Source organism: Dryas octopetala, chromosome 3, assembly GCF_963921425.1.
Source record: "Dryas octopetala chromosome 3, drDryOcto1.1, whole genome shotgun sequence".
Classification (NCBI taxonomy): Eukaryota; Viridiplantae; Streptophyta; class Magnoliopsida; order Rosales; family Rosaceae; genus Dryas; species Dryas octopetala.
Genome location: NC_141368.1, coordinates 10,392,841 through 10,416,016, shown reverse-complemented (window position 1 = coordinate 10,416,016; position 23,176 = coordinate 10,392,841). Strand labels below are relative to the sequence as shown.

At 36.2% G+C, this 23,176-nt stretch overlaps 3 protein-coding genes across 3 annotated transcripts; 2 read left to right on the top strand and 1 right to left on the bottom strand.

The window, feature by feature from the left end:
* Nucleotides 1-4,978: 4,978 nt before the first annotated feature.
* Nucleotides 4,979-5,746, bottom strand: LOC147290744 (blue copper protein-like). Its single transcript, XM_086235830.1, has 2 exons — nt 5,596-5,746; nt 4,979-5,389 (listed from the first exon to the last, which is right to left on the bottom strand). Exons 1-2 carry the CDS (start codon nt 5,744-5,746, stop codon nt 5,184-5,186), a joined length of 357 nt encoding a protein of 118 aa, XP_086091956.1. The 3' UTR covers nt 4,979-5,183.
* Nucleotides 5,747-6,951: 1,205 nt separating this feature from the next.
* LOC147290743 (early nodulin-like protein 18) lies at nt 6,952-8,129 on the top strand. Its single transcript, XM_086238479.1, has 2 exons — nt 6,952-7,264; nt 7,702-8,129. Exons 1-2 carry the CDS (start codon nt 7,054-7,056, stop codon nt 8,106-8,108), a joined length of 618 nt encoding a protein of 205 aa, XP_086094605.1. The 5' UTR covers nt 6,952-7,053; the 3' UTR covers nt 8,109-8,129.
* A 5,477-nt stretch (nt 8,130-13,606) lies between these two features.
* On the top strand, nt 13,607-21,990 carry NTMC2T4 (Calcium-dependent lipid-binding (CaLB domain) family protein). Its single transcript, XM_086237905.1, has 12 exons — nt 13,607-13,920; nt 14,026-14,156; nt 14,885-14,986; nt 15,094-15,144; nt 15,258-15,378; nt 16,425-16,546; nt 16,720-16,818; nt 18,577-18,657; nt 18,750-18,835; nt 19,833-20,058; nt 20,896-21,060; nt 21,254-21,990. The coding sequence occupies exons 2-12, from the start codon at nt 14,052-14,054 to the stop codon at nt 21,671-21,673; spliced, it is 1,578 nt and encodes a 525-aa protein (XP_086094031.1). The 5' UTR covers nt 13,607-13,920; nt 14,026-14,051; the 3' UTR covers nt 21,674-21,990.
* Nucleotides 21,991-23,176: the final 1,186 nt, after the last annotated feature.

Below are 23,176 nucleotides of genomic sequence, written 5' to 3'. Positions count from 1 at the left end.
GTACCTCCGACAACTCCAACGACGACGGTGGCGAGGAGGTGTGCCGACGTTGGGGGAGTGGCCATGGGAGGGTGTGGGGTTCATTAATCCAATGGTTGTTGGGATGGGTTGAGAGAGAGAGAGAGAGAGAGAGAGAGAGAGAGAGAGAGAGGAGAAGGAGTTTGGACGCCATTAGTTGGAGAAAGAACTAAAAATGATGGAGGCTGAAGTGTTCCTTTATGTAGTTGGAGAAAGAAAAAACATGTGGCAGCTTTTGAGTGGAATGGCCAAGTGGTGTATTCGGAACACTGAATAATTTCTCGTCTTTACGGTCTAATGTAACAAAGAAAAAAAACTTCTTTAATTGCATGCATGAAAACATGTGCCATCCTTGTGTGATTATTTTTGGTGATATGTCAAATATAACTTTTCGTAATACTCATTAATCATTTTATTAATTTTATTTTTTTTCGTAAATTTGATCTTTCACCCCATAATTTGTTAAAGTATAGTTTCACTATATAGTTATGAAAATTTGAATGACAACTATACTTAACTTCAAAGTTAACAAAATGACTCTTATAAACAAAATGATGAAAAAAATAAATAAACATTGTGTTCTTTAAAATTATTGACTATTGTACACCCACCCATAGCTAGGAGTAAGCATTAAATTAATAAATTGGATGGATATGACCAACCCACACTAACTCGAATAACACTATTTGGTAAATTGAGTAATCACGATCATAATTTTATAATTCACGTTAGAAGTTGGACAAACACAATTAAGAAATCTTCAACTCTAAGTAATTCAAAGAACCTGCAGAATTTCTATATAAATTTCAAATATCTTTTGCATAATATGCATTTAAGATATTTTTTATAGACAATGTGTAACAACCCGACCCAAATTTTCACTAGAAATTTAAATTTTTATTTAACTATGTTTTAAGAGATTTTTTTTAAAGGATGTGGAATTGAATTTTAAAGATTTTGATATTTATTTAGAAAATAAAAAGGGTTTTGATTTAAAGTTTTGATTTATTTATTTTTGTTTTAATTTAAGCTTGACCAAAAGTTGACTTTTAAAAAGAATGGGAATTCTATTTTGACTTCGGGTCCGTTAGATAGGTTTCGAACCCACGATTTCATAGACACGCGGCACGCGCCAATCCGAGTTACAGATTGGAAGATATGGGCATTTGAAGCGAGGGGCAATTTCGTAAAATGACAAATTGGGTTTAAAAAACCTGATTTTTTTTATTGAATTTTCTCTCTCTCTCTAGAACCTTCTCTCTCTCTCCTTTATATCTCTCTCTCTCTAGAATCTTCTCTCTCTCTTTATATTCTCTCTCTCTCTCTCTCCCGCACTCTCACTTCTCCCTCTTTCCCCGAGCTCACTCACCTCCCCCTCTCTCCTCTCACCGGCGCGGCCAGCTCCGGCCTACTTCCCGGCGACCAGAGGCCGGCGACCAGCTACCCCACTGACCCAGTTTTCTCTCTCCCCGTGCTCTCTCTCTCCTTCGCGTCTCTCTCTCTTTTCCCCTGCTCGGCACAGCACCACCACGACCAGGAAATCACGCCGCCAGCCACCTCCCTCCGAGCTGGGCTCACCGGCGTGATCCCCACAAGCCGACCACCACCTCCCCGGCCTTTCCCTTCGCCGGCCAGCACCCACACGCGAGAAACATGCCAGAAAATCCTACAGCCGCCGCTCCTCTTCGCCGGATTTTTCAACCCTCTCCGGCCTCCGTTCGGCTTGTTTTCAGGTGGGTTTTCCTCCATTTTTCTGGGCTTTAATTCTCCTTACTCTGTCTTGACCAATTTGAGCATTTGGAAATTGGATTTTTGGAGGATTGAAGGGCCATTTCGGGTTCCTATGTGGATTTCAAATTGATGGCTTTTCTCTTTGTTTTCTGAGATGATTTACATCCCTAAAGTACCCATTGGTCATCTAGAATCTGAAATTTAGAATAATTTAGAGACATTTGAGTTTTGGGAAGTTTGATTTCAAGGGTTGGAACCCAGTTCGGATTTGCTATGGATTGGCTGAGTTTTGTGGAAATTGTTGGAGTGGTTTTGGATAATTTATCCACTAGTAAACCTCTAAGTGTCGACCCTAATGAGAAACTTGAAGAAATTAGGAGTTTGGGTGTGGTTGATGCTGGTGTGAGCCGGGAAGTTTCGAGATGGTTAGGAATAGGTTAGAGAGCGTATAGTTTTGAGGAAGATGATTTATAACCGTTACTCGAGCGTGAGTTTAGCGAGACATTAGAATTAACACACAAAATTTAACGTATTGGAGTCGAGACTAATTTCATATTTTATCGTTGTGTTATAGGCGACACGATCGGGGTTCGCGACGATCCGGCGGAGGATCGACATTAGATTTTCTCACGGTGAGTGGACCCTTCTTCCTTAAACTGATTTATGAAATTTATGTTTTTTTTTATTTGGTTATTTAAGTTTGATTTAGAAATAACAAATGTGAGCGAACTTTGGTTTTTAAATAAAATCATAAAAGATTTCATTAATCCTATTATGCATGATGGTTTGAATTTGTTTTGGGATTTGATGAAAATGTTAGATTTCGGATTTCAAATGCTTCATAAGTAAGTTTTTAAAACATATATTTACATGTTGGTTTTAATGAGTTGTTGGACTTTGGGAAAGGAAATTAGTTTCTCATTTTATATACAAGGTTCATTTAATATTTCGGTTTTGTCGAAAAGTAGTATTTGATTTCTGTATATTGAATTTGATTCGGATTTTGTATGTTGGTTTATGGATTTTGAGTTTCTTTTTAGAAAAGTATCTTGATATTTATTCTTGGTGGAAAAAGGATTATGATTTGGTTATAGAAAATGGTTTTCAAAACCACCCTTTGCAGTACCCTACAGGTTATCAGATTTAATAGGTCTTTGGGACCCATCACGATGCACATATAGGCTTTGGGCCGTGTGTCGGGATGCTTCGCCCTTTGGGGGCCGCTCTGCGTGCACGTATGACCAGGATTGCCTGCACGTGCTGATTTATTCACACGTGTGTATGGCCAGGATATTGCCTGCACGTGTTGGATTCACTCCACGCGTGTGTATGGCCAGGATATTGCCTGCACGTGTTGGACTCACTCCACGCGTGTGTATGGCCAGGATATTGCCTGCACGTGTTGGATTTACTCCACGCGTGTGTATGGCCAGGATTATTCAGGGTATATAGCATGGTGGAAAATGAAATTGGTACCTTCAGGAGTGTTTTATGGATTTCAAGTGAGAAATATCTTTCGAGTTTTATAATGATTTCGATTTTATTATGATTTTGATAAATTAAATGATTGGCTTTTGAGAAAAGTGTTTTGAGTTATCTTTTCTTTGAGTTCCTTTAGTTTTTATAATATTCTTAAAGCTTGGAAATGATTTTAAAACTGGGGGATTTCAAAAGCAACGTGATGTCTTAGAATTTAAATCTAGTTATAAAGGGTTTTCTGAAAAGATATTTACCTTTGATTTTCATTTTTATTAAACTGTCCACTCACTGAGTTATCTCACCATTTTCCTATTTTTGTTCAAATTGTTTCCCCCAGGTAGTAGCTTTGGTGGAGGTCGAGCCAATAACGTCGAGGCAGTTACATCCATCTCCCTAGTCGGACCCTGTAGGCGTCATTTAATTTTTTGTAGAAAATTCCTTGTATTAGGATAGCAGCTCTGATAATCATCTACAATTTTAAGTTGGATTCTCTGTGAAATTGTTGGGTCTGAAACCCTATTTGGTTGTGGTAGAGGTGGTTGATGACTTAGAAGTGTTTTTAACAGGTCTTGAAATTTCTGGGTTAGTCCATTTTTAGGGGAGGTTCTGCCGAATTTTCGGTAGGATTTTCCTTGAAATTGGATTCCCGCAGGACCTTTCCGGGTTTCAGGGTGAAATCCGGGGGCGGTCCTGTCACAATGTACATCTAAATTATAAAGGTGTAGTGAACACTCAATGTGTTAGAATATTTATAGCTTCATCAACAATATAATCGCAATAACAAATTGAAATCATCTCATCCATATCATGTGTTTAGGGTTGTCTGAAAGGTTCTCTAATGTAGCTAAAGCTTTCAGATCCTTTTTCTTTTTTGGCCAATTAGATTTCAGATCCTTAATAATGTGAGTTGCAACAAGTTAGAGATGGTGTGTGTGATAATGGAGAGGACTACTCTCTAGTCTCTACCCCAATACTCCAACATGACACTTGATTATTGGGCCTACTAATGTAAAATGAGTAAGATAATATTTTATTAATGTTGGTACTATAGTTATAACAGAAGCTCAACAACTATACATAAACAAAAGCCCAAATCCACGTAGCTAAAAAAGTGGGCTTAATATAGAAAACTTAAAAGGAAAAGAAACATAAGCCCAACCCAAACATAGGCAAGCATTATGATTAGACTACTACAGTCTAGTCTACAAACCATATATAAGAATAATTCACACCATTTTTATTAGTTCAAATGAGTTACCACCTTTTTGATCCAAAAAAATGAGTTTAGTTACCACTTTGGGTCAGCAGAGGCACATGTCACCTAGGCCTAGGGTGGCTCCGCTATGACTACATGCACCCTCATCTAAAATTCTGCTATTGGGATCATCTTAACTGATCATCTTATATATCATTTTTCTAATAAAGATGAGACATATCTATCCTCACACAAGTAAATTTCACATGTATAAGAAAAATTTTACACAAGATAATTAAAAATAGTTAAGATGATCCAATTAATTTTGTCCAACATAGAAATTATTAATCATACATCACCCATACGAATCATATATATCCCTCCCTTCCTTTTGGACTTCCTAATCACAAAGCTGTTTTTTTTAATTTTTTTTAAGAAACATAAACCAATGAAAGAGTACAAATTAGGGGACAAGGAGTCCACCAAAATACAAAAAGACAACTAGGAGCCCTCAACAAAATTACAACAACCCCTATTAACAATAAACCCCTCAGCTTAGCTACATCCACAGTAACACTGCTGCTCCCCAATCTGAAAATATAACAGAAAAATAAGAGTCCCTAAATTCTAAAGAAACAGATGCCCATAAAAGACACCAAAAGCTCAAAATATAAACCAAGTTTTCTGAATACACTTTTTGTCCTCAGGGTGCTGATGTAGGTGCAGACACAGATACAGGCATACATGCATCAGTGCCAATCTAGTTTGGTAAGACAGTGACCATAAACTTCTGGTCAGAGTAGCCACAGTGCCATTCACATATGTAATACTTGTTCCCAGGAGTGCTCAAGGTCATTCTGTCATTCCCACTGTCATAGGCACCCAAGTTTGGAGATGCAAGACACTGATCATACCCAGCAGCATCAACTTCAATAACATGGTTGTAATCTCTGATGTAGTTGAAAACTGGGAAACAAAATAACCAAGATGTGAATTATAGAATTTATAATTATACGTATTTCCAGGAACAAATATTTATAAAGAACTGTGCAAATTTGAAGACCAACACAAGAAGATTCAAATGAAGTTTATGCAAAACCAATTTTAAGGGATGAATGCAGCAAAGAAAAGGAAGCAATGTGCTGGAGCTGCCTGCTAAGTAATCACCTAACCCAATACATCTCCAACATAGAAAGTTTTGTCATCAGCCCAAGCATGGTAATGAAATCCAGATTGCCAGCCAAAATCATCTCCAACAGAATATTCTGTTGCCAACACCACGCTCGGAAAAACCACAAACGCAACAACAGTGGCTCGCTTCATGTTAAGCTAATTATTGGTTGAAGAAATCAGTTGCATGTATTCTCAGCCTTGTAATCCTAATTATAAGTCTGGTGAGTTTGCTTAGCACAAGCGTATATACAGGTTAAATAGTGCTTTGGTCACACCGTTGTGTTGAAATTATACGGTTGGAGGTTCTTGTCATGTTTGTCAATGATCACCACAAGATCACATATTTCTGTAATTTACTAATATAGCATACACATGCTTGTAAAAATCTTGATGGGCATACATCAATATTTTACTTTTTACTCATTAATGACACCCATTTGTTTTGTCCTTTTAGCTAGCTCAATTTCATAAGCTCAACTTGGACTAATCACAAGCCTCCCAAGAAAATTTGGAACCTGACCAAGGCTCAGTTTGGCCCAAGAAAGCCATTTTGTTCAAATAGGCATTCCAACTGTTTAAAGCATCCTACTTGAAAATCACAACTTTTCGATATATATGTATTCTTGTTAAGGAGTACTGTAGAGTATAAAATGGCAAATTCAAAGACAAAAATAGTTCTTTCTGAATGAATGAAAATTAATATTTGAGATGCAACCAACATTTGTGCTATAATTCTGTTGGTGAGATAGACAGAGCTTAACTGGTAGAAGAGAAAGGGCACGCTCATTTACATATCACAGACCTAAATAATATTAATCTTTGTGTCTATTGATGTGAAAATCAGTGATGTTATGCAGATTTTTTTATTGGTTCACGATGTCATGCAATTATTTTTGTAAGCAAATTTGTACTATTAGATTCAATATGTATAAACCAAACAATGAAATGGGAATTCCTACAGAATGACCGTTTGGGGGAGGAGATGATCCAGTTATGGGAAAGGGTTTGATTTTGGGCCTCTTTATGGGGGAATTTGTTAGTACGAATTTAAAGAGTTATTTTCTGTTATAATTTCAGATTGGGAAGCAGCAGTGTGTAGCTGAGGGGTTTATTGTTAAGGGGTTGTTGTCTTGTAAGTTGTAGCTGTTGTAAATTTTTGTTGACAGACCCAAGTTGTCGTAGTTTTATTTTATGTTTGTAACTTGGTGAACTCCTAGTCGACTAATTTGTACTCGTTCATTTGTTTGATGAAAGGTCGGTACCCTGACTCACTGAGTCACCGACCCCAATTCTTTAATAACAATTAACAGAGCGACTAACTCACACGACAGACGACACGACCCCCATTTGTCAAACCCCTTTCAATTTTAAAAACACCGACAACACAAACAAAAGCAGGCAAACCTCCTCAGCTTATTAGCCCAGTTAGCTTCAAGACTCATCTCACCAGATCGGAGATGGCGAATCTGACGGTTGTCATTGCGCTTCTGATCATCGCCATCACCGCCACAGCCGCCACGGCAGCGACCCCGCCCGCCGCAACCAAATACACCAACCACACCGTGGGCGGCGCCACCGGGTGGTTCTTCAACGCCACTACCAACACTTCCTTCACTAACTACTCCTCTTGGGCTGCCTCCGAAACCTTCAATCTCGGCGACTTTCTCAGTAAGCTCACTATTTCCCTCACCTCTCACTCTCTTGCTCTTCGCTTCAGAGTTCAGACTTAAGCTAATTCGCTCAATGACCCAAAATCTTAATTTTATTTTCTCAGCAACCAAACAACTTCCTTTCTCAGCCTTCATTATCTTTGACTCTTTCTAAGTTTCTATTTTCTCATCCTCTCACATTTCATAGCCAGCTCAACCGAATACAGCTAGCTAGCATTGCTTGATGTATAGAGTATCACATTTGTCCCGATAATCCAAAATCATAATTTCATTTTCTCAGGAACCAACCACCTTTCTTAGCCTTCATTATGTTTGACTTTTTCTCTCTAATTCTTTTTATATTCAAAGCCAGCTCAACCAAATACAGCATTGCTTAAATTTCCACATTTTTTTTCTATTTTTATTAAATTTTGTTTTTTTTGTTCTTTACTGTAGTCTTCAACACTATCACAAACCAGACGGTGATCGAAACCAACAACGAAACGACCTACCGTAGCTGCACAATCGACGACGCGTCGGACGACACGTACGTGTATGGCGGCGGCAACGACCAGTTCGGCGAGTCGCAGACGATCGCTGTGCTATTGAATCTGGAGGGTCCCACCTACTACTTCTCCTCCGCCGGCGACGGTGTGCAGTGCCAGCACGGCATGGCCTTCGAGATCCAAGTCAACCACGGCCTCGGCTTGCCGCCGGTGCTCAACGAATCGCCGAGTCCCGTCTCGGCTCAGTCGCCGCCGGGAGCTCCGCCGACCGGAAATGGTGGATTGAGAAGCGGTGGTAACGTGCGCGGAGGATTGTTTGCGTTGTTTGCTTTGCTGGTGTTTCTTCTTATGCTGTGATTCATGGGTGTAGGGATAGGATCGGTATTTTGTTTTATTGTTGGAGGGTATTTACAATTTTACACAGACATGCTTGGAGTTTTGTGTTTTCTCAAAATAAATTATAGGCTCAAATGCTCAATTACAAATATATCAACAAAATATATCTACCAATTATAATCGGTGATATTTTAAATTGATCAATGAATAATAAAATATTTCAGATTAGTATACTAACTAATAGAAATTTACAAAATAATATATCCGTTACAAAGTGTAGACAATATTGACATAGATTTTTTAAATGATGTGAACACCAAATTTAAACTATATAAATTAATGATGTTATATTTAATTTTATTTTTAGAGGATTTAAAAGTTTTGTTAGTTTTGTTTTAATTTTTTTAAGGGTTAATTACATATATATACCTCAACTATACACCAATCATCAGTTGGGTACCTCTGGTTTAAAAACTTTCATTAGGGTACATCAACTTATGTTTTTTGTCAATTGAATACCTCCGTTAGTCTGACCGTTAGGAAGACCGTTAAATGCCTATGTGGCGCTGACGTGGCACACGCGGACCCCACCACTAAACGTTGACTTGTCTTTAAAAAAAAGCCATATATACAAAAATTAATCAAAAAATCAAAAAAACCATTAAAATTATATAAAATTGAAAAAAAAAAAAAAAAAAAAATCCAACCCCCAAACCCAGGCCACCCCCCCTCCCCCCACCTCCCCCCGCCCTTCCTCCCCCACCCTTCCCCCAACCAGGCCACCCCCTCCACCTTCCCCACCCCTCCCTCCCAAACCCAGGCCACCCCCCCACCTCCCCCACCCTTCTCCCCCAAACCCAACCCCCCCTGGCCCACCCCCTCCACCTCCCTAATAGTTTTCTGCACCTAATGGTTTAAAACTATTGGCTTCTGCACCTAATAGTTTTCTTAGGCACCGTTTGATTTTAGTTGATTGGCATGGATGAGGGATTGGTATATTGGGGATGTCTTTTTAATTGTGGGTTACTCTGGTTGCTATTAAGCTTGTTTCTCTATTCAAATATGGAATTCCAAAATGGTTTAATTTGCTGTTATTCAAAGTAACCATGCTTTTCTATTTTTTTTCTTCTTCCTGTTCATAAGTGCAGATCTCCCCCACCTCATAAGTGCAGATCAAATCAAAGAGATCTCCCTCGAAACGGTGCCGTACCCAGCAGAAGCAGATCTCCTGCCCACCCCATATGCACTTATGAGATCTCCCTCGCAAATCTCAGCTACCTAGTAAAGAGAACCCAAAAACCTTTCAACAAAGGAAATGAATTTGGAAATCAAATCAAGAAAAAAAAGAAAAAAGAAGTCAAGCACACCTACAGCTCGCAGCGCCCCACCCCACCCTCACCGGCGAGTCCTTTGGTTCCGGTGACACCTCCTCGCCGGTCCGACGACCCCCTCCCTTTCTCTCCTTAAAAGATGGCAACCTGATTGGTCGAGGTCGCCATTCCTCTTCAGTGGTGCCATGTCCAAGCTGTCCTGAGCTGTTAGAGCCAAATGAGTAGACAGTTCCTTTGGATGTCACAGCAATGCTGTGACCGGGCCCTGCTATTGCCTGCGATTTCTCCCTTCTGAAGCATGCTTCTCCAGCCAACAAAAACCTCAGGACTAGTTTCCAAGAACCTCCACATCTTTGCTTCAATTCTTGACGTTGTTCAGCTGTCATTGGCTTAAATATAGCTCTCTTTTGGCACATGTCCAGAGCAGCAAGCTCCGATATGGACAATTCAAAGTCAGGAGCAAAGTTTGCAGGCTGCCTGAAAAAGGAACATGTTGCCTGCAACACACACATCCCAAAATCAAACCAGCAGCACTATCAATTCTATGCTTTAAAACAGCGCTGAATTATCAAAATGTAGAGCAACAGGTCACTTGCCTCTAACTTTGCAAGGTCTCCTTAAAAATCAATCAAAGAAAAATTATGTATTGTTTACCAAATTTATTTAAAAAAAAAAACCCAGATTTGAAACAAGAAAAGAAAATGCAGAGCAACCCAAATTTGATCCAGTGGTGGGTCTTGCCCTTCTAAGCGACGACGGCGGCGTACCTTTGAGGCGTGTTATTGATGAGTGTGGGGAGGAGGGGTGGCTGGGGGCAGGTGCAGGGGGTCTGGGCTTTGATTTTGGTGGTTAAGGGTGGATGAAGATGATGATGATGAGAGTAGTAGAAGAAAGAAAAAAACAACTGGGGATTTGATTGAGGGATCTGTGATCTGTATAATGATGGAGATGTTTTTCTGGTTGTGCAGGGGAGGCGGGGGGAGGCGGGGGGAGGCGGTGGGGATTCTGGGCTTTTGTTTTTTTTTTTTTTAAATTCAATTATTTTTTAATATTTTATATCATTTTCAAAGTTTTATTAATATTTTATTATTTTTGATTTACGTGGCTATTTTTTAATATTTAATGGTGGGGTCCGCGTGTGCCACGTCAGCGCCACGTAGGCATTTAACGGTCTTCCTAACGGTCAGACTAACGGAGGTATTCAATTGACAAAAAACATAAGTTGATGTACCCTAATGAAAGTTTTTAAATCAAAAGTACCCAACTGATGATTGGTGTATAGTTGAGGTATATATATGTAATTAACCCTTTTTTTAATCAATATGACATTATTAATTTATGTTGACCAAATTTGGTGCAACACCATTTTAAAAATTTACGTCATCATTGTCCAAAGTAGTATTTAACTATTTTTTTTACAGAATTCATAATGTACGTGCTATTTTGTAATTTTCTATTAGTTAATGGACTAATTTGAAATATTTTTTTATTCATAAACTAAGTTAAAATACCACCTAAAATTAATGGATATATTTTGTAATTGAGCCTAAATTCTACCTTTGGAATTACGACGTGGATACTAAAATTTGAATCCACTCATTCCTCTTTGGGCTTTGGCTCGCCCGAATAAAAAAAAAAATAAAAGATTAAAATCCACTTATGAAGTTATGAGTTATGAGTCTTATGATCAGCCAAGCCCACTATAGTGACTAGTGAGGTTTGGTTCAATTTGAACAACTGCAAAATCAATTGATTGATTGATTGATTATATTGGATCCAATCATTGATCATGGAGACAAGAGGTGTTCATTGGTGTTCGTAATATGTCATTTAAGTGAATGAGGCATTGAGGCTTGAATAAGCGTCAATTAGACTTTGCATCTTGTTGTTTGAGTCAAATGACCTTTAATTTTCAAAATATATTAACATTAAACCTAATCTTTCAAATCTTTACAATATTATCCCTCGATTAAGTTGATCCTTATGTCAACAGTTGAGTACTTACATAATAGACGGGACTTTAAAATATCTAAATTTTATAATGTGTCTGAAAGACAACTTTTGTCAACAAAGTTTTTTTAAAAAAATAGTCGTCTACTCATCATATAGCCCACTAAAACAAAGACAATTTTGTCACTTCTTACTAATACACAAAACCATTCCCAAAGTATGCTCTCTCTCTCTCTCTCTCTCTCTCTCACTCTCTCTCTCTCATGCCATTGTTCCTCTTCTCATACCAATGGGAGATTGCTTAAACCATTTCTCCCGTTCAAGGGAAGCCATAACTTAATATTCCAAAAGTTTGATTGAGATACTAGAACCAAAAGACTAAAAGAGCTGCTAATCTAAAACTAATAGAAGCAAATATAATTTATAAGTGAGAGACTCAAAAGGGTTGGGAATAGAGGACAAACAGAGACGAAAAGAGTTTATTCATATCGTTGAAGCGCAATTTGATTGCATTGTGATGCAAAGTCAAATTGTTGACCTTCCATTTCTGTTATAGAAAAGTCGTCTCTTGCTATTAAGGGCCTAGTTGGTAGAATTGATTTTTTGAAAAATCAATTTATATCCATTTTTCATGGAGAATGAAATGTAAGATTTTCATTTATGTGTTTGGTAATACTGGAAAAAAAAATTATGAACTACCTTTTTAATTTCATTCCCATGTTTGGTCTGTACAATAATATGAAATAAAAGTAGTTTAGTTTTCTAATTATACTCTCATCTATTATATATATAATACACACGAATAATGTGAACAATTTTTGATAGAGTTTTATAGTATTTTCAAATATTGAATAGGGTAAAATGGTCTTGAAAATACATCATTAATGCTTTTCTATGGAAAGGGAAAAGTAAACCAAAGCTGAGATGAATGAGTCATTTTCCTCCTTTATGGGGCATCAAATTCCTGTGAATTAGGAAATGATTTCCTATGCTTGCACTTACCAAATATGGAAATGAAATTTTTTTCTCATACTTAAGCTACCAAAACTTGAACCAAATGGGCCCTGAGTGTGAGTGTGTGAGTCGATAAGTGTGCATCGAAGCTACAAGCCTTGCCGCCTAACTCATAACTTAAAGATTAAGTCATCCCTAAGATTAACTTAGGGAGCAAAGTGAACATCTCTACAATTAGAGAAAAATTAGTATGTAACATGTATATATACCTTATGTAGGCCCTTCCATTAAGAGATTTATCAAATAATTATATTTAAGGAATCTCTCGTGGGACCGATTTTATATCGTATTTTAATGATCCGAGTTATCTATTTTTTCAGTTTCTATTTAAAGATCCTCTTTAACAATTTAGACATATCGAAAATTATTAAAATATATAATTTAATCAAATAAATGGACGAATATAATGTTTCTACAAACACTTGAAATAATGACTATTAAATCAAACAGTTAAATAATTTTTTATTTATCTAATTTTTTGTAAGATTGATATTTAAATAAAGACTTAACAAATAGATGAGTTCGAATTACAATATGGAGTAGGTTATACAAGAGATTTTTTATTAATCCTTAAATAAGGGATCCCTCATTAAAATGAGTGTGTCTATTTTTCTTATAATGTGATAAAGAGATGAACACATAAAATGTATAAGATATAGATAGATAAAATGTTTTCCCCACGATTGACTAATTGAGCACATGCTTGGAATATGGACAAAATGCAGATTAAAAAAACAAAAAATATAGAACAAAAATGTCGGCAGGACGGGACAAATATGATGAATAAGTCAATATGGATATGTTCTTTTGGATAAAAACAATTCAAGCTTTTTAGCTTTATTTATTATCATTTACACAAATACATAAATAAAATAAAAACTTTAATTTTATTTTTCATAAAAATTAGATAACGTATAAACTATAAAGTACGTGTGAGACTGTGAGAGGAGAATTAAACTGGCAAAAGAAGACAAAAAGTGAGAAGGGGGTAAAGTAAAGGCAATTTATAAAACCGTTATGGAAGGAACATATTTCCAACAGTCCAGCAGCAACGGCCCAAACCGCCGAGACCTGCAATAACAGAAGAAAAAGCCCAATAAAAAAAAAAAAAAAAATTAATAATAATAATAAATAATAATAAAACGGATTACGTTTTGATTTGACGAATAAATTGAAAGCAGAGAGAGTCGCTCTCTGACCTCTGGACTACAAAGGCATTGAATGCTCGTTGGCTGTCATTTTCTGTGGAGGCAAAGCCACAACCACGACCACAACACTGAGTCGTCTGCGTATCCAAACCACATTTAAAGCGAAAGAGAAACACACAGACCCACCCACCACACTCTTTGAGTGAGAGAATAGGAGGAGAATTATTAAATATATATATATATAATAATAATATTATCATTACTTCAAGATATCAAAAACTTCGGTTTTTTCGTTTCGCATTTGCAACTCATTGTCTTCTTCGATTCGTTTTCTCTCCGATCCCTAAATTCGCTCACTTTCTCGATCTTCGAATTCCCTCAATTTTACTGGTAATGCTCTCTCTCGCTCGCGCGCTTTTGTTGTACGAATTTTGTTGGGGGATTTTGGTTGAAGTTAATTGTGTTTTTTTGTTTGTTTTGTTTGGTTGGGTTTAGGGAGATTTTTCTTGGAATCTGTGGAAATGGGGTTGATTACGGGGATTCTGATGGGGATGATCTTCGGGATTGCATTGATGGCCGGGTGGCGTCACATGATGAGGTACCGAAGCACCAAGCGAGTGGCCAAGGTATGGTTTATGGTTGATTCAGTTTTTAGCATTTGTTTGTTTTCCATTGGCGATTGGTTGCTTACATTTTGTGTTCTTGTTGTTTCCGGAGATTTGGATTTTTGTGTGAAAACTAGGCCCAAATGTGCAGTAGAAGGCTTAGAAATGCTGTTGTTGTTACAAAGTGTCTGAAGTAGAGTTGGGTTTTGGGTTGTATACCTGTATGGCACTTTGAGGGTTAGCATTATACAGTTTTGCTTTGACATTGTTGGAATTTGGAAATCAGATATTGCTAACTAATGAAACAAACAAGGTTAGACAACTGGCTAGCGGCAAAAAATTAAATAACAATTAGATGGAAAAAGTTCATATTGTGTTGAGAAATGGATTAAGATTGAACTAATTTTCTGAGACCTCAACACCTTGCTTATCCTTGTCTAAAGAACGACCACACAAAGTCGGCTAGGCATGTTCACTGTGCTTTCCCTGCTAGACTTCATACTTTTTGCAGAAGTATCATATTCATAGAATTCCTGGTCAGGGAAATTTTGGCACTGTACCCTACATAAATTCATTAACCGAAGTACTTCACTGTTTTGGTGTTCCGACAAGAGTAGTTTAGGTACTGCAGTTGTAATACTTTACATGTTTTATATGAAACTTTTGACTATGTTTATGTGTTTCAGCCTTTTGTATGAATTATATGACATTTTTCGTAATTATAGTATATGTTTTTTTTTCTTTCACAGGCAGTTGACATAAAACTCCTTGGGTCACTAAACAGGGAAGATTTGAAGAAAATATGCGGGGACAATTTTCCTCAATGGATATCTTTCCCTGTATTTGAACAGGTTTTTCTTTTTAAACATTTATTAATTATTATTTTCATAATTATTCAGTTTTCTAATACACTTTTAATTATCATCTTTATTTGCATTCCCTTGGTTCGCTGTTTCAGGTGAAATGGTTGAACAAGCAACTGAGCAAATTATGGCCATTTGTTGCAGATGTAAGATTTAATATGCTTTCGTTAAACATGTGTATAATATCAACGCAAATGCATCTGCACAACTTTTTTTTATTGAAACACTAACCTTACGGCTGTTTCATGTATTTATTCAGGCAGCAGAACTGGTGATAAAAGAATCTGTTGAACCACTATTGGAAGAATACCGACCTCCGGGGATTACTTCATTGAAGTTCAGCAAACTGTCTCTTGGTACTGTGGCACCCAAAATTGAAGGTATGATTCAATGGCCAATCCTTATATCTCTCTCTCCTTTCTCCCTCCCTCCCTCCCTCCTTCCCTCCGTTCTTCATCTCTACTTCTTTGAGCATATTAATCTCATGTGATGATGAGTCTGTTAAATAACTTTTATGGGTTTTGATTACATGCCTTGGAAGTAGGTTTCAATTATCTTGTAAGTAGGGGCAGTATTAAGGTTTATAAGTTCTCTACATTAAGATGCTCCAATTCAGCCGGATGAAGATATATATATATATTTTTTCCTATTGATTAATTAAAGCCTTGAGGTGGGCACTGTGCACTTGTCATTTTGAAATTCGATGTTGAAACCCCACATATTTTTATCTTTTCCTCCCTACATTTCCATTTTCCTGAAAAGGTTGATTGGTGAAACCCGTCCCCAATGCGAAATAAAAGAAGCAATCTAGACTTTCATAGCTGACTTTTCCTTAAAATTTAGGTAAAAAAAGGATAAAAATATGAAACTCTCAGCTGGCTCTGGCAGTTTTTCAAGGAGGATATTGATTTTTTTTTTTTGAATAATTTGGAATATTCAATTTCGGGATTCCCTGATTATCTTCTCACCACTTTTCCTTCAGCTAAGTGACTCAAAATATGGGATCTAAAATTTTAACTGACCCAGATTTTATGATGTATAAGTCATATATTTTAGGGATCTGAGGACAGTCCTATAATGGCATAAGAGATTTTGAGTTTGAGGGAGTGGGAAACTTTTACTACAACTTTCTCCTCTTTTGGTGGTGGGGAGGATAACCCCTCCTCCCATCTGTAGTTGTCACCACTAATCACCACTGTTGAGCTTGACATATTCTATTTCCCAAATTCTTTTTCCAATAAGTATTTGTTTTTAAGCTTTTATTGAGCTGTTAGTTCTTAATCTATATATTTCCATTTGTGTGCATAACTTTACTGTAGTTGTTATATGGTGATTACACATAACATGCAACTTTTCTTCTTTTTGAATCTATCTAAATGAAAATTTTGATATCTTTCAAGCCTACTTGTATAATTAATTTATGCAGGGATTCGTGTTCAGAGTCTTAAGAAAGGTCAAATCACAATGGACATTGATTTTCGTTGGGGTGGTGATCCAAACATCGTATTAGGTGTTGAAGCTGCACTTGTCGCTTCAATTCCCATTCAGGTTCATATATCAACAGTTGGGATGGTGTACTTCTAAAAAACTTTTGTTTTAGAGTAGTTGTATTTGTTTTTTATGATAAGAAGTGTTAGTTGGTTTCCCTTCTTTTGTAATATCAAATCTTAGCATCAAGAGTGTTTTAAATTTGACTGTTTATGTGGTATTATCTGCTACAGTTGAAGGATCTCCAAGTTTTTACTGTTGTTCGTGTAATTTTCCAACTTGCTGAAGAGATCCCTTGTATTTCTGCGGTTGTTGTTGCCCTACTTGCAGAGGTATTGCTGAAAATTCTAAGTGTTTGCAAACATTGCAGAATATGTTTTTTATGTTAGCATACCTATGATTTTATGGTTACATTGCTCGGAATGGAATTTGTGGAATATAGGGGTTTTCTACTTATCAGATAAACAGAAGTAGATTAAATTGAATTTGGAGTATAGGTGTTTTCTACTTATCAAATGGTCAGATAAAAAAGTGATTTCTATATACAGTACTAAGGATCAATATCATAGGCTTTGACATATAGATAGCAGTGAAAAAACTTGAAATTTAAATGACGGTTGTTGCAAGGTAGTCACTGGTTTCAAGATTAATATGGAGAAAAGTAAAATGGTTGCTGTTGGAGTGGTGCCTTGGCGTCCACTTTCAAATCAGAGCTTAGTCTTACAGAGGAATAGAAGAGCTTTTGAGGGACTGGAACATAATTCAATGGAGCTGATGGCTTCAGTCTTACAGAGGGTGTCTAACTGGACAACGACTTATTTTGTTTCTTTCTCTTCTATGATTTTTTTTGTCCTCTTCACATTTCCTATGCACGCATGTGTACATGGGTAGCACCACTTTGCTTTTTCAATAAAGTATTGTTTTTCTATTAATAAAACGATGGCTTCATCATCATCTATAGATATTTGTTGCAAGTATCAGACTTTTGGTTGGCGTTCTGCTCCAAATAAAGTTTAAATCTTCACTTTTCTTTGGTTTCTTTCCTCAATGTATGTTTACTGGAGCTCATTCATTCCACCTTAAAGCATGTGTATATGGATGCAAAGTTATTAATTTATGTGGTTGTATGGAAATTCTATGTGTGACACCTTTTTTTTTTTTTTTTTCTTAAAACCACTGAGCCTTTTCACATTGAACCCCTTAGTTGAAAAACAAATTAGTTGCACAGCTTTTGGTGAAGAGAACCATTTTGATTTATTTTCTTTTCTGTTTATTTGAACTGCTGTTTGCATACAAACGTACTGATCTGAGTCATCCAAGCACAATTTGTAATTACTGGTTTGGTTAATCTGCATTGTCTTAAGTGCATTCATCATCTTATAATACGGTGGTTGACAAATATTGAACTGTGAAACAAGTTTACGAGGGTTCATTATATTGGTGAAAGTATGCCTACTTAACATAATGTATGATATGATTTGGCCTTTTGAATTTATTGTACTTCACCAGTGGAAGGGGTGTCCTCAAAGTATAGTTATTAAAATATAGGTGGCAGTAAGATGGTGTTGTTTCAAATTTTATTTTCAGTACCAGTACCCATGTCAGGTTCCTATGCTTTTCTTTTCTTTTTTCTTTCATGAATAAAATGAGCATGTGGTTACAAACTTACAAGGAATGCGGAGTGTGAAGTGGGTTCTAGTGCACAAGATGTGTTAGTGGCAGTTTTTGTCTTCTAAATTCATATTAAAGGATAGAATACTCATAAAATAAGGAGTTTTAATGTATAAAATGTGTACAAAAGAGGAATCAAATTTATATGAAGAGTTTTAATGTATAGAAAAAAAGTGTGGAGGTAATAAGGAATTCACTTATAACTATACGGAGGCATTTTGTCCTGCTTCAATCAAATTTATTTGAAGTTCATCTTTAGCATCATTTATGTTTGGTGAGCCTATTCTGGCATCAAGTTATGATATCCCTTAGGAAGACTGGAATGCTATATATATATATATATATTACATAATAAACATATTTACACTTATCAATACAATTGTTTTGTAACTGACTAATTCTTGTTTACCTCTCCTCAGCCGAAGCCTAGAATTGATTACACTTTGAAGGCTGTTGGTGGAAGCTTAACAGCCCTCCCTGGACTTTCAGATATGATTGATGTGAGTTTCCTAATTGTTATGTAAAGCTATCATCTCTTGGATTCGTTTGTACATTGCTAGACTCATCATTCTGTTCACAACATGTTTGTTAGGATACTGTGGAATCAATTGTCACAGATATGCTCCAGTGGCCACATAGGATTGTTGTTCCAATTGGTGGCGTGCCTGTTGATTTAAGGTAATTTTGAATTTTATTTACTGCTGTCCTTCCTTTCCCTGTTATACTTGGTGAGACTTGATATTCTCATATTTCAGCAAATTCATAAAATTCAGTTCAACAGTGATGGATGAATTTTACAATAATTATCTGCCGTTTCACCTATGATCCTTTTCCATTAGTTATCAGTTATACAAGAGTGTTAGGAATTACCACTGTCCTGAAACTGTACTGGACTGGTCGGTTAAACTAGATTAACTAGAAATTGGCCGGCTGGCTGGCTTAGTTTATCCTTGAAAACCCATTTACTCAACTTACCCACCAAACCAGTGAACCAATCAATTTAATCGTGAATCAGTTGACCCAATCAAGAACTTAGCTGGTTCAATTAAAGTGTATTACTTTTTAAAAAAAAAATTTGGTAGCTGTATAGGTTTGAACTTTTAACCCAAGTTTTATTGGTTAAAGTATAAGACCAATTACCATATTTTTTATATAATTATTATTTGTATATCAATCTCTTTATTTTAACCAACAACAGTGAAAAAAACAACATTGTTTATTAAGAAGACTAGACCTTTAACATTTTGAAACAAGGTCCAATTAAAAATCATAAAAATAAATATGCTTATCGAAGAGCACTTTAAATATAATTACTCAGTAAATATAAAGAAAGTAGTAAAAATGCGAAGGGCCTACCAGAGTTTAGGACTAATAATTTATGCTTGATAAAATAACACTATTTAAATTATTTTCAATTAAAGACTAAGCAAAATATATGTTTCAAAATCTTTGTTCTCTAAAAAGTATACAATATTTCTTTAACATGATAAAATTTTATATTATATTTGATCATCTAATTTAAAAGTATTTAAACTATAATAAACATACTGTTATATGTATGTCATCACAGTTCGACCATGGTCGAACATCTGACCCTTGACCCTTTTCCTCCTCTTGTTGGACGACCAATCTGGTTATAGTTACTATGTATAACACTTCTTTTGGTTTTATGCAGCGACTTGGAGCTTAAACCTCAAGGAAAGCTCACCTTGACTGTAGTTAAAGCAAATGATTTAAAGAACATGGAAATGATTGGAAAATCCGACCCTTATGTTGTTGTGTATGTTCGTCCATTATTCAAGGTTAAGACTAAGGTTGTTGATAACAATCTGAATCCTGTTTGGGATCAAACATTCGAGTTGATTGCAGAAGACAAGGAGACTCAATCACTTATTCTTGAGGTAATATCACTATCAGTCATCCTTTCTTTATCGCTGGTGCTTCTCTTTTGTGCTACTTTTTTGTTCTGAATAAGTTGTTTGGCTTGTATCTATAGCTTCTCGGGATCTAACATGTCTATTTATAATGTTATTAAATTGGTGATGTTATGTGTCATTGAACTTGTGTTAAAGAGTGCAGATGTCTCTATAGGCACCAGGTAGTATGAAATTTGTCACAATTTCAGTATATTAAATCATGATTGTGTACAGGCCAAAAAAAAAATCATGAATGTGTATTCTAGAAAACCAGCTTGTATTTGGCTCTCATAATTGAAGGTACACATTGTGTATCTATGAATATCATATTTGTTTTAAATTTTAATGGTACATAAAGTGCACTTCAAAAAATGTTTGATTGGATAGAGAAGGGACATGCTGTGTCTACTTCATTGCAAGTTCTGATCTTTAAGCTCATGGATGGAGTTATTTCTGATGCAATTTCTGTTTCCACACACACTATACACATGTATATACATGATACATATCTACTTTCATATGCATATAATCGGGCACTCCTTGCTGCTGACTCCAAATAGTGTTTTCCACATGCTTGATTTGAACAATGATGTAGATCCATGTATGAAAGACATGAGTACTTGCTTAGAAGCATAAAAGTCTGAATCATTCTATCCCTACATTGCACTGAAGCCCAATTTTGAAGCCAAGATTCGAATTAAGAACTTCTCATTTTATTTAGGACTGTTGGTATCATGTATCTGTTATGAGTAAAGCTCAAATAAATTTTTGCTTAGTGTGAAAATGAAAGCACAAACTAATTTTCACCAAATCTACAAACAGGTTTTTGATGAGGACATTGGGCAAGACAAGCGATTGGGAGTAACAAAATTACCTTTGATTGATCTGGAACCAGAAGTTGCTAAAGAGATGGAACTGAGATTGCAGCCATCACTTAACATGCTAAAAATCAAAGAAAAGAAGGATAGAGGAACTATTACAATCAAGGTAAGGGTTTAAATCCATGATTTGTTAGTTGCGTATTGTAGTGCTTACAAATGTGCTTCAAATATTTAGGTTCTTTTGTATACTTATGTTGTCTTCTTCTTTCTTATGTCGTCCAATGATGCTGTTAGTTTCATAATTTACTCTTTCCTTTCCCTACCAATGTTTTTCTAAGTAAGATGTGTTATGTTTTCAGATCTTGTACCATGAATTTAACAAGGAAGAGCAGTTGGCTGCTTTAGAGGAAGAGAAGAGGATCCTAGAAGAAAGAAAGAAACTGAAAGAAGCAGGAGTTATAGGGAGCACAATGGATGCAATTGATGGAGCAGCGTCATTGGTTGGATCTGGTGTTGGATTGGTGGGTACTGGTATTGGTGCTGGAGCTGGGCTTGTGGGAAGTGGTGTTACCACCGGAGCTGGCCTTGTGGGAAGTGGCGTTACCGCCGGAGCTGGAATGGTTGGGAGTGGCCTTGGAGCTGTTGGCAGTGGCCTGAGCAAAGCTGGGAAGTTCATGGGTAGGACCATCACTGGACAATCCAGCCATTCCAGGAGAAGAAGTGGCTCCACAACTCCAGTTAATAGTGTCCAAGAAAATGGTGGTGCGAAGCCACGGTAATGTGCTTGCATCTGCACTATTGCTGCTAAATTTGTGTGAATTGACCTTGTGGATTGTAGGCGTCAATGAATAGATTTACTTACCATGCTTGCTTCTATTTCAACAGTCTCTTCTTAAATACTGTTATTTATTCTAATTTGGAAAATTATGGCCTAGGTCTTGGTTTGTTTCCACTTCTTTTTTCTGTATCATCCTGTATTCTTCCTCGTCTTTATTTTTGGTGAGGTATTCTTGCTCGTCTTTACTGGAATGTGTAATAAAATTTCAATATTGTACAAATTATATCAATCGGTAGTGGTTTTATTTTGTTTGGTCTACTTCGTATCTTGGCCTTTGAATGAGTATATTGCTGACGGTGTAGCTGGGGAATTTTATTCCTCTGAAGGAAATGGATTATGGATTTGAAATTGGATTTCAGACTTTTCAGTAATTTAGGTCAAGCTAGAGTGAGATCCTAGAGCTGTTCTTGAGGGGAAAAAAAAAAAAAAAGGAGAGACCAAAGTTTTCAGGGCAATGTTATGGAGAAGGTTTTTGGTTTGCCCTGTTGCTCTTTGCCATCATCCAAAGATTTTAGTACTTCCTGTACTCTGCCTCTTACATCATACCCACACTCACAAAGTCACAAGGCTCAATATGGGCACACAGTTGCAGATTTTTCATTTATGATTTTAACCACCATTGGTATACACGAGCTTGAAGAAAATTTACCACATCATTATACTGACGAGATGAGTCTTGCCATTCAAAAATAGTCCTACTTTGTCGCGAGGAAGAATCTCTCTCACTTTCAACGCACATGTGTCATGTTCGTTGAGTGAATAGTCATACCAAATCAGACGTGTAATATCATATTAGACATAGTAGACGGCTCTCTCGCTCGTCATACAACTTAACACATTATGAAAAAGACATACAATAAATGTATAGTAAATTCTCTCCTAATATCAAATCACTATTAAATTTGATGTATAGACTCTAACCTAATCAGTTGGTGTAAAAGACAATTTTTGGATTTGTTATAGATGTATTTTTATATTTTTACAGATGCATCGGCTTTTTTATGAATACATTTATTATATTTTGACAAATGTATTAATTTTTTGTGTATAAATATATTAATTTTACAGATATACTTGTATTTTTATAGATGCACATCAATTTTGTTTTACATATGCATTGTTTTTTTTTTTTTTTTTTCTATATGCATTGGGTTGGATCTTATTTGAATTTTGGCCTTGAGTTCAACTTAATGAACCGAATGTGATTAGAGCAACTATTGTAGTTGTAGTGTTCGGACCCAATAATTTAATGAATCCTTAAATGTATACGTTTTTTTTTTTAAATGAAAATTGTACATATTAACATGATAACTTGGTATGGTATGAGAGTACTCGCACAAAGTTTTTCTCATGAGCTGTGCATGAAGTCACATGGACTTCAGAATATTGGCAGACTGACAGTACAGGTGCTGTAGTGTAATAGTCCATGAATGGCAATAAGTGA

Coding starts and splice junctions, on each gene's coding strand:
- NTMC2T4 (XM_086237905.1), top strand. CDS start 14,052: ATGGGGTTGATTACGGGGATTCTGATGGGGATGATCTTCGGGATTGCA. Junction 16,547..16,719: donor TCGCTTCAATTCCCATTCAG/GTTCATATATCA, acceptor TATCTGCTACAG/TTGAAGGATCTCCAAGTTTT. Junction 18,836..19,832: donor GGCGTGCCTGTTGATTTAAG/GTAATTTTGAAT, acceptor GGTTTTATGCAG/CGACTTGGAGCTTAAACCTC.
- LOC147290743 (XM_086238479.1), top strand. CDS start 7,054: ATGGCGAATCTGACGGTTGTCATTGCGCTTCTGATCATCGCCATCACC. Junction 7,265..7,701: donor CAATCTCGGCGACTTTCTCA/GTAAGCTCACTA, acceptor TCTTTACTGTAG/TCTTCAACACTATCACAAAC.
- LOC147290744 (XM_086235830.1), bottom strand. CDS start 5,746: ATGAAGCGAGCCACTGTTGTTGCGTTTGTGGTTTTTCCGAGCGTGGTG. Junction 5,390..5,595: donor CTATGTTGGAGATGTATTGG/GTTAGGTGATTA, acceptor TTTGTTTCCCAG/TTTTCAACTACATCAGAGAT.